The 11,894-nt window shown below is 45.2% G+C and overlaps 1 protein-coding gene across 1 annotated transcript; it reads right to left on the reverse strand.

Annotated features, from left to right (window-relative positions):
• Positions 1-28: 28 nt before the first annotated feature.
• LOC127327674 (protein FAR1-RELATED SEQUENCE 5) lies at positions 29-5,369 on the reverse strand. The gene is made up of 8 exons (XM_071824989.1): positions 4,846-5,369; positions 1,519-3,672; positions 1,375-1,432; positions 1,056-1,280; positions 865-989; positions 722-797; positions 538-633; positions 29-453 (listed from the first exon to the last, which is right to left on the reverse strand). The coding sequence occupies exons 2-3, from the start codon at positions 3,664-3,666 to the stop codon at positions 1,403-1,405; spliced, it is 2,178 nt and encodes a 725-aa protein (XP_071681090.1). The 5' UTR covers positions 3,667-3,672; positions 4,846-5,369; the 3' UTR covers positions 29-453; positions 538-633; positions 722-797; positions 865-989; positions 1,056-1,280; positions 1,375-1,402.
• Between the last annotated feature and the right edge of the window lie 6,525 nt (positions 5,370-11,894).

Here is an 11,894-nt window from a genome sequence, read left to right on the forward strand (position 1 = left end):
AACTTATCGGAAGCTTAAAAATAATAGGTGATGGTCACGAGAATTTTGTAAGCTATAACAGTTGCTTAGAAGTAGTAGCGTACAAATAATAAGTGAAAAACAACTGAAAATTGAAAAAAAAATGCTAATAAGATCATTCATCTCATTTAGAGACCACATCAAACTTCATGGTGTTGTGTACGGGCTGGTCTTTGTTTTTGATGGTTTGCGTATGCGTTTGCCGTCGGCAAGTCCAGCGGGAGTCTCGGTGGCAATTTCTTGTTCGACCGTATCGGTTGGAGTGTTAGTCTTTACTTTTCTCGGACGGCCACGTTTGCGCTTGGGTCTAGGAGGGCTGGTTTCCATGACGACGTCTTCCTTGGGTTTCTCGGAAACATTAGGATTGCTGATTTCCCTGATGTCGTCTTCCACATCTTTAGGATCCTGTGCAATGCTGGCAGTATAGTTCTCTTTCTGTACAGCAGAAAGCGGTGTGTCAGTTGCATTCATGAAAAGTAGGAAATATGTGACATGAAACGTTGGCTGTGTAGCACTAACCGTTATAGGTTTCTTGTAGGATTCTTTTCGAAGCGGGTTGCAATCTGAACGCAGCAGCCTTGAGCATATTTTGAAGCTAAAAATATCTATCAGCGCCTAAATTCGATACCGACGTAGATGTTAGCATAGCCTTGAAGGCATAGAAAATTAATGGGTGCAAATGAAATAGTTTTTTCACACTGACCTGCGTGAAATAATCCATCATTTCATTTCCGTCCCATGACAACATGTATTTCAACGTGTACGCCCCACAGGAGTGGCTGCAATGTAAAGTAAAATTTTGGTAATCTTGTGCAGGTGAGTAATAACTTAGCAAGCATCACATACCCATCCTTCTGTTGTGGTATGTTAGTATAGCATACGGTTTTCCACTTGGCAATATTGATCTGCTTAGACGTTGTTACCCAGCCAGTGTTCACGGCTTCGTTAATGCACGACTGAATGGACAACACCTGATTTACAAATAGTTGTGTTAGTAATTTAGAAGTTCACGTGCCATGCGGTACTCACAGGCTTACCAGGTCTCTTTCCGACTCTTCGTCACGATATGAAAGAAATGCAAGTTTCCTAGCAAAGTATATGCTTCCAAGACGAAGACAAATTGAAGTAATTAGGGAGTTTTACACAAGCAGAATGAGTGTTCCCCACAAGCCTAGATGCTGAAACTGGATTTGGTTTCCTGCAACTTCATTTTCCAAGCAGAATGAGTTATTGAAATTAAAATTTACGCAAGATGCTTCCACCTATACAGAGATAACATGTTTTCTTTTTATTTTTTCTTGAAATCACTGACAAGTTGATAGAAAGTGAAGCACAAAGATCAGACAAGAATAATACCTCTACAATCAGACTTCAAATGCACCCGTCATAAAGCTTCTTCTCGCAGCTTGTTGTCCTACACAACAGAAGGAACCATTAATGGCACACACCACATTAATGACTAATGCACACACACGAAACAAGATCAGATATATTTTCTACCTCTTTCAACTTTTTGCATGTACGAACATTGTGACCCTCGTCCCCGCAATAGCCACATTTGCCCTTTGATCTTGGCTTCTTCATCTTTGCCTGCAGCCTTTTCTTCGGCGCACCTCGGCCTTGCACACACAAGGGATCCAGAACCTTCCCCAAATCCCCAGGAACAGTTTGCTCAGTTAGAGGCAGCACCGGGCCAAACCTAATAGATTCATTCTGACCACTAGTTGATTCCATGCTGTCGTCTGGTGCTTTCAGAACCATCTCAAGACGATGGTACGCCTCGTCCGACTGACATGCCCTGAAACATGCCGCGTGACTCAATTTCCGCAACTCACGGTACCTCATCAGGCTTTTCGAATAGTCATACATGCCACTATTTCTGCTCGGAAGAGGGTATGCAGACCTTGCACTCATCGTCCACCTGGTGGGAACACAGCACCTAGGAAGTTCTTTTGCTTTAATTGTTCCTAATACGTACAGTATGTGGGAGCATGGTGTGCCTACGCATTCCAGCTTACGGCAAGAGCAACTGATCCTGTACGGAGAGCCTTCTTTCTCCACAGAGCGCACTTCAAACTTCTTCTCTCTTCTATCTTTCTTAGCCACAACAAACGTAACCAAGTCGGATCCATCTAGGTCACTTCCATCTAGTATATTGCTCATAAAACATTTGCTGACAGCATCTAAGCTATATCTGACCATCTTAAACACACTAGATGTGAAAACCATTGCAGCGTGTACCTCAAGACTTGAAGCATCCGGCTCTGTATATGGAACGGACTGCAAGGACACGATGTTTAGGACCGTCTCATTCAAGCGTCGTGTCGAAAGACAACGCTCATAATGCTCTAGCATTTTAAATAATGTCATCTGCGAACTAAGATGCGTATGAAGGACAGAGTTTAAGCTCTCGCTCCGCTGATTACTGCTCAATCCTAAGAAACAACGGCCCGCCAGATATGGGGCACACCACAGCTTCCTCATCTGATACATCTGATGCAGCCACGACTCCTCACTTGTTACTTTATTCCTTTCCAAGAAATCTAGCCATTTGCTCTCATGCTCGGCAATGGAAGAGGAATCATATATGAAAGATCTGAATTCCTCCTTAACCTTGTCATCACTAAGATGACGTACAATGTTCTGCTGAATGTGCCATACACACAGCCTATGGTTCGAGTCAGACCAGATCACCCTGATTGCTCTCTGCATTGCAAGGTCCCCGTCGGTGATCACAGATATTGGGTGCTTCTGGGACATGGCTTCACTGAAGACCTCCAGCATCCACTCGTACGCCTCCGTCGTCTCATGGGAAATAATACCACATCCAAAAATAACAGTGCTGCGGTGGTGATTCAACCCAACAAACGGCACAAATGGCAGATTGTACTTATTGGTCCTGTAGGTGCTGTCGAAAACAACAACATCGCCGAAAGCCTTGTAGTCAAGCCGGGATTGACTATCACACCAGAACAGTCCCTTCAGATGATCATCTTTATCAACCAGGTATCTGAAGAAAAAACCTGGATCTCTCTCTTCACGCGCCATCATGTGACGGATCACAGTTTGAGCATCACCGTCAGCAACTGTTTCCTGCTTGTACTGATGGCAGAAATTATAAATGTCCCTTGTCGTGCATCCAACCTTATCGAAACCACCGCATTGCATGCGCAATACATCCATGATTTTGTGTTTGCGGATCCCAGCAGTTTCCATCTCTATAATGTCCGCTTTCTGCTCGGCGCTGATTCTTCTATGTGAACGTAGCAGGCAAGCAATATCCCCTGGGGCCAGTTTATGCGTGTGTACATCGATAAAATCCTTCACAAACCACTGCCCTGTTTCCTCGGCTCTTGCGATGACCAGTTTGGCTTTACACCCAACACGAGTGATATTCCGTGGCCTCCTCTTCATATCTGCTCTCTTCCTCTTCATGTGCTTCTCTTCACGACAACCTTCGCGACTACACACAAATTTCCTCAAAATTATCTCCTTGTTGGCTTCATCCCACTCAACGTAGCTTCTCCGCACGCTAAATCCTTTCTCAAGAGCATAACTGTTGTAGAAATTGAATCCGTCTTCCTCGCTAACAAACGTCTTGATAACGATCTCATGGTACTCTTTACAATCCCCGCTCATATCAGCCATATCTTCCTGCATATCACATACAAACTAACAATTCATATTTTTAATCACGGTACAAGTATAAAGCAGAAAAGACCGAGGACAATATTATACGTGAATCATTAACGATTTAAAAAAGATTGTATGTACAACTAGTCCTTACCTGATTATATACTACGATATAGAATGGTTAAGTTCATAGCTATAATGGTACCAGTCAAACAAAGCATCCGAGGCCATACACTTGCCATAAATATACAACTAGCCCTACCAGCAATATTGTATCTAGTGGTGAACATGTAATAGCAAGAAGCAACCAGGTTCAGTTTCATGCCAAACTGTTGATCATCTATTAAAAACTGGACTCTCGTATAGTTGATTACAGTATCGCGTTATCTTGCTGATTTATTTGCTGCTCATATATCTGAGCACATGGGTAAGCTGATACAGTGATACTTACGGTACTTTTCATGCATATTTGGAGAAAGCAGCATCAGACTGCAAGCTCAACAGATTCAGAACACTATGTATAAAAATGGAAGACTTGTTTTGGCGGGACTCAGCTAAAGCACAGTACCAAAATAAAACTTACACTGTTACACACTATGTACCAGGTAGGACTTTAAAAATCTAGATATTGTGTTAATATAATTAACAATCTATAATTGCAACAGAAAAAGAAAAAACACTCGCAAAGCTGACACCAAGTTTCAGACTTCAGAGAACAAATGGGTGCACTTGCATGGCAAGAAGCAAGCAGGTTCAGTTTCAGCAGATGTTGTACACAGCAGATAGCTAAAGCATTGACAGACGGTGCCCGAAGAGGTCAAAGCTAATCAAACAGCGGAAAATGATAGGGCTTAGTTCAAGGATTAAGCCAATGTATCAATATTGAAGGACGCCAACACACGATCATTCTTGTCACCATTACCACATGGGCAGGCACCAGATCTTGAGACCCTTACATTAGTAGTATAGATTTACTCAGTAATGCGCGTCGACCGGCCAACCCATCCAATGCTACAAGAGACTCCTTTGATGATACTTTGTGTGCAAATTTTAATACTGTGGTTCCGCAGTGAAGAACAAAGCAATGTGCTGGCTCAATTTTAATACTTTGTGAAGAACAAAGCAATGTGCTGGATCAATTTTAACAAAGCAATCTTAATACTTTGTGTGCAAATTTTATGAATCGGAGCTTACCGACGTCCACAGAAGCGATGCTCCCGGCGATCCCAGCGAAGCTCCGGCCGATTCCCGATACCGAGGGGATGGGCCAGTGACTCCCCCGGCGATCCCCGTGACGGAGGGGAGGGGGTGGCGACGGAGATGAAGGGACAGTGAATCTCCAGGCGATCCCCGCGACGGAGGAAGGGGCGGCGGCGGCGGCTCTCGGCTGCGGCGGACAAGACGGGTCCCGCGACGGGAGCAGGGCGTGGCGGCTCGCGGCGGAGGAGAGGGGGTGTCGACGCTCGAAGGACAGGCCGGGGCTGTGAGTCCCGCGACGGGGGAGGGGCGGCGGCTCGCGGTGGCGGCGGCGGCTGCGTGGCGGCGGCGGCTCCGGGGCGGCGGAGGCTGCGGGGCGGCGGCGGCTCCGGGGCGGCGGCGGCGGCTGAGGGGCGGCGGCTGTCGCTCTGGAAGACGAGTCAACTCGTTTCTGTTCTGCCCGTTTTTCCTTTTCTATCCCTTTTGATTTTGGTTTCATACAGATTCAATGAGTTGGAGTTTAAAACGTGCTTTCAGAATTATCGTAGTATTGTAGGAGTTACAGAAAAAGTTATCACTGATTTAATCAACGGTCAAGAAAAATTAGATTAGACGGAACCACAATTTAGTTAGACGGAACCAAAGTTCCGTGCCAATCACCGTAAAAGAGCTCAATTTTGTATTATGAGAGTAGTTGTATTAGCTATCTTGTGTTGTGTGTCTCACTAAAATATTCTCTTTCAACGGGAGGTAGTGTGGAGATATAATTTTTTTCAGCGTGACGATTGTGTTATATAAAGTGAGTCTCCTCTCCGATTTCCTTTAACAAAAACCAAAATTTCCGCTACAAATAAACAGAAAGAAAGAAATCTAAAGAGAGTTCCAAAAAATAAAAGAAAGGACGCTTCTAAGATGCTACCCAAAAGGCTACATCAAACGAAAACTACCAGACGCCTGGGCATCCCCGGGATGACCTGTAGCTACACGCTTTTGCTCCGGTGCTGCCCCCCCTGCCCCCCCCCCCCCAGGAAAAGTGGAATCGTCAAAACACATCAACGGCTGAGATCGCACGATACATGTTCGGATTCAGGGGTAGTTTCGTAATTTCACATTTCGGACAGATACGTATAGGCCCGGTATAGGCCCATATGGCCCGCGACTGTACTGTATGTATTCCGTGTACCATCGTGTACGTGGCAAAGTCACGTGCGTGTACCGAAGTGGAAGGGGCGTATAAAAGCCTCGTGGGCTGCTCCGCCTCCCTCGCCCCACCATTTCCCCCCCAAATCAGGAACGGAGAAAACCCTCTCCCTCGAACACTTTGTCTTCTCCACTCCCTCTCCAGTGCCAGTTCTCTTCTTTAATCTCTTCTTCTCCGCGCATTTCTGTCGAATCGGAGGTCGATGGAGGGTAGCAGCTCCACTGTGCAGGCGGCCGCCGCTGCCTTGGTCAAGAACTTCGGCGTGGCGGAGGCAGATGTGGTGCCGGGTGGAGGGAGCTGTCTTGGTGCGGTCGCATCGGGCGGCTTGGTGGCGGCAGCGGTGGACCAGGAGGAGCACGGATTTGGCGGCGCAACCGTGCCGGATCTGAACGTGGTGCCGGCGGGTGACACTCTGGTATATCTCGCTAGATTCTCCATCTTCTATCCCCTTCTCTGGCACGGGTGCTTATGGTTAGATGAAAGAAAAAAGGCGATGAACCCTAGTGTTGTTATTAGGGTTCGATTTTAATGGAATAGATGGATGTAGTATCTTTGTGCGGATAAGGTTGATGCATACCTAGGCAGTAATTTCGGTTGGAGGTAGTACCGATTGCCCTAGGGTTTGTGATGGATTTTATTTCATTTTACATCGATAAATTTGCTGCAAATATTATGTGTTGGAATGACAGTTGAAATGGATGTGGAAATGATGGTCAGCCGCATCAGCATTAAGTTTATTTTTTGCTTCTGATTCATAATCATCTCAACACAAGAGCAATGATGCAAATGCAAATTATTTCATTGCCCTTTGTCTTTTAGATAGCCACCCATTGCTAATCTCTAGCAATTGCTTTTCATTCAAATATTGACCACAAGATGCAACATCTTCTGGTGCTCAGGTGCCTATTTTATTTGATAATTATTGCTTATAAAATTTATGGTGCTGCTCCAGGGGCATTCCCATTTGTGCATAAGATATTTCATTTTTTAGATTGTGTTGTAATCTATTAATTCCACCTGTATTAAACATGCTTTCTGTAGTAAGATTTAACATGCTTTGTATAGTAAGATTTAATTGTCATGTTTTGAATTTACTATTGTAATTTAGAATGTGCTTCCTTTCTTTGAAGCACCTATAATTTCGTAATGATTGCAATAGAATCTTGACTCTGATTCCTCTATTATCTTTACTATTAAGAGCAATATTATTTTAAGGTGAAACACAATATTGCTCTATGATTACTTTATGATATTAAGATCAGTATTAATGATAGGTTGTCTGTTGTTCTGATTGTGTTGAGTCTGTTGTTCATGAGCAACCAAGCAAAAAAATGTCTGTCTCGGGATATTACATATCTTCCATAACACAATTTGTTTGTTAGTAGTAGCATCAATTGTTTGCTACAAAGTTTCAGTAGTATATTTTTATTACATGATTGCATAATTGCTTTAGGGATTCACATTGATTTTAAAATCTATGGTAATGCTCCTATGCTCTAGGGGTGTTATCTTGATATGATGGCAACAACATTGACATAATAATTTTTTCCCTGTATTTATTTTGTAAAAAATATTATGCAGTCACAGGTTATCTTCTATTTCATCAATTAGTATATATACATGATTGAACACAAACATATGGGAAAATATGTAGTTACTATAATTGTACATCACCACTGTATGAATAATAGCATGTGTACCTATTATTTGAAATGGTATGATTTGGCAGGACCTCCACTTGTGGGTGTTAGAAGCTAAAAACCCATAAATGCAATATGATAGCACATTTAAATGTTACTGTAATTTGCATCCTCTTCCATTGCAATTATGCATAGTTAAATGCTACTGTTATTTATTGCCAAGATATGCATATGTAGCACTATCCATTTGATTTATTGTAGTACTATATATGATGCAAAATGTTGGTTTGTTGTTAAATTTATTAGGTCTAGTGTTAAATTTTGGTAATAATGAGTAAATTTATTAGGTGTAGAGTTAAATTTAATTACAACAAAGCATCATATATTGTATTATCTGCTTAGTAGGTCAACTTATTTAGTTGATATTTGACAATGTGAAATCTCTATTTATGCAACTTTTTTTGCATGTTTGTAAATCAGGTTGTCAAGACCTCGGCTGCTGCCTCTGGCCGCAAGAGGAAATATTACCAGTTGTACGATGAGGTTTCCTATTAGTTAGCCCATTCCTACTTCTCCTCTGAAATCTCTTCCGGTGATGCCGTGTCGGTGAGATCCTTTTCTCAACGTTAAATGAGCATGGTGTAATTGTAATATGTACATTTTTTACCTTATTGTTGTAGAATACATGTGATGAATGCATATGATGTTGGTCTAACTGAGATTTGTTGTTTGCAGTACAAGTCAACATCATCTAATGCCTCCTCAGATGCAGATGTCAGCAAGTACAATGTGGCGTCGTACGAGAAGAAGATTGAGGAGAAGATCTGGAAAGAGGGTCTGGATGCTTACCTGAACAAGGACTTGGAGAACTACTGCAAGTTCCATCCCAACAAGCAGGTTCCTAGGGATGGTAGCTAGAAAGGGCTTGTGACCCATGCGAAAACTGTGAAGCCAAAGGATCTGCGCGACAAGGCCAACCATGCTGCCTGATCAAAGTACTGGAGTACTTTGGTCAGGATTGACTGAATGCTCTGAAAGGATGTGAACCAGTACATCATCAGTATAGATACGATGATGTTTAATTATGTGTCTTTTGAACTACTGTTGCTAATGTGTGCCCCTTTCTATGAAGACTACTAGATCTTATGTTGTGGTAACCAGAACCAAAATTATGTAGCAGTGTGGAACTGCATGATGATCCAATAATGTATGAATTGTACATGGTATGTAGCAATTGTGTTTGTTGTTGCTTGTGCTTCACTTTGTTCTATATATAAGTGAAGTATCAATTGTGTTTGCTTTTTTATTGTGCTTGTGTTATCACCAGAATTTGACTGAATCAGAGGTGGGCCGCGATCGAGATGGGCTTGAAGAATATACATGGAAGAATATACGTGAATCGGCCTTATATGCAAAGTTTGGGCTAGTTTGCCCGTGTATCTGTAATATAGTAGGATACGTGTCGGTTAGATAGAGTTTGGCTCGTGCCCGGTTGGGATTATTCCCACGATTAGAAAGTCTACGGACTATAAATATGTATCTAGGGTTTATGAAATAAACAACAATCACGTTCACCACAAACCAATCCCGCCAACTCCCTTGTCTCGAGGGTTTCTTCCGGGTAAGCATCATGCTGCCTAGATCGCATCTTGCGATCTAGGCAGTACAAGTTTATTCGCTGTCCATGCGTTGCTCGTACTGAAGCCTTTTTGATGGCGAGCAACGTAGTTATCTTAGATGTGTTAGGGTTAGCATTGTTCATCGTATCATATGCTATCGTCGTGCAACCCTTAGACATCTAGCCGCCCTTACGCCTATCTTAGGTGTAAGGGCGGCACCCCGCTTGATCATTATTTAGTAGATCCGATCCGTTATGGTTGCTCCTTGTTCTTCAAGGATTAGTTTAATATCTGCATAGTTAGGCCTTACAAACGGGTTGAAGGATCCAGTGGCGCGTAGGGTGTAGTTTGCTAGCCCTAGACAGGATGTTCCGGGGATCAACCTTGTGTTGGTTTTTAGGCCTTGTCTAGGGTCGGCTTACGATCACCGTGCGTGGCCGCCAGGCTCAATCACGAGTAGGATGTTCCGATTATGTGGTGAAAACCCTAAATCGTAGTAGGTCGTTTTAGCTTTATTTTGATCAAGCAGGACCACCATATATTCGTACACCCCGTACGGATCATGGGTGGATCGGCTCTTTGAGCCGATCTACAGGACAACCTGAGAGCCGATCGAGGCTCGTATTTAATGTTTACGTGTATGCCATGCAGGAAACTAAGCGAGACACATCCATCACCTTCCTGACCAGGTATAGGTCATGTGGCACGCCCTTGCACCAGCATCGGACGTGCGTGCCGAATCTTTGCGGGCCGTCGCTCGGAGGGACCAGGGCCAGCCGCAGTCCTGGGAGCCTCCCGGCTCTACTGTGTTGCCCGTCGCTGCTCGCCGGTGGGTTTCTGACCGCAACACATTCTGGCACGCCCGGTGGGACCATCTTCGACATCAACCGCATCGCCATCTACATCTGAGATGGCGGAAGGCACTCCAGTCACGTACGAGGATTTGACCGAGGAACTCAAGAAGAAGTATGACGAGGTCAAAGCAATCCTCGAAGCCGACCTCATCGGCTCTTTTCACAGAACCCGCTCACATGGCATCAGGTGGAAAGGGTTCTCACTGAAAGGCGCTCGATGGAGTGGACTGTCCGCCCGTCGAAGAACGCACCGAGGTCTGCGTCAGGAGATTAACTTCATGGTAGCTCATTCGCTACACCGCCATTCTGAGAGCCTGGTGAACACTTTGGAGCGTGTCGCTCTTCGGGTGATCCAGGAGATCATGAGGCATCAGTACTCTCCGTCAGGACCAGCTCTCGGGACTTACCAAGGAGAGATGCCACTCCAGTCCTGTCCACCGCTGCCATTCGCGTTGGCAGCACCAGAAGTGCCGAATTCACCGGCATACGTCGTCCACAAGATCGGTGGTGACCCTAGTGACTACCAGTTCTTGCATGAGGCGCCTAAGGAGATCCCTCACGGATACACGTGCACATACGTGCCGCATCGCAGAATCGGGCACTCACAAACCAGATCGCAACGGCAGGGACTTCGGAACAACGGGAGGAACTTCGGGAACGGATCTCGAGAAGCGAGACGTGGCTAGCTAAGTATGCCACTCCGACAAACCTCCGGAGCTCAGCTCCTGCAGTTGGCTCAGAGCTGGAAAAGCAAGCATGGCTGGCTAAGTATGCCACTCCGGCGAATCTTCAGAGTTCGACTCCTGCAGCCAGCACCGCGGATCAGATCAGTACCATCCTGAGAGACCAGTTCGGCATGGTGCCGAAAAGGAGGACAATCGGCTATTCCAGGCCGTACCCCAACGAGTACGAGTTGATCCCGCTACCACCCAAATATCGGCTCCCCGATTTCTCCAAGTTTAATGGATCAGATGGTTGCAGCTCCATCGAGCATGTGAGCCGATATTTGGCACAGCCGGGCACGATCTCAGCATCAGATGAGCTGCGTGTGAGGTTCTTCGCACAGTCCCTCACAGGATCGGCTTTCGGTTGGTACACATCGCTGCCACCAGACTCAATCCGGACTTGGAAGAAGTTGGAAGAGCAATTCCACATGCAATATCACTCAGAGGCTTCCGAGGCTGGCATTGCCGATTTAGCACAAGTACGTCAGAAGCGCGGAGAAACAGTGTCAGAATACGTCCAGCGCTTCAGAACTGTTAGGAACCGATGCTATTCGGCTCGTTTGACCGAAAAGGAGGCAGTCGAGTTGGCGGTGGTGGGTCTAGCATCACCGATCAAGGATATGGCTTCCCAAGCAGACTACCCTTCACTGGCGCACATGGTTCAGAAACTGTCATTATATGAGCAGCGCCACCCAGAGCTGTACCAGGACAAATCCAAGCGTGCAGTAGTCCTGGTTGAAACAGAAGAAGATGAAGGGTCTGCGGGAGATCAAGAGGTAGCAGTGGCTGAATGGACTCGGGGGGCAACCCCCATATCCTGCAAATGGGTTAAGCCACCAGGTCCGCCCAGAGGGTTTGATTTCGACGTAACTAAAACTGAGCAAATTTTTGACCTCTTACTTAAGGAGAAGCAGTTGAAGTTACCCGAAGGCCTCAAAATCCCCACGGTACAGGAGCTGAACGGGAAGCCATACTGCAAATGGCATAACTCGTTCTCCCATACCACC

This window comes from Lolium perenne, chromosome 1 (genome assembly GCF_019359855.2).
Source record: "Lolium perenne isolate Kyuss_39 chromosome 1, Kyuss_2.0, whole genome shotgun sequence".
In the NCBI taxonomy this organism is placed as follows: Eukaryota; Viridiplantae; Streptophyta; class Magnoliopsida; order Poales; family Poaceae; genus Lolium; species Lolium perenne.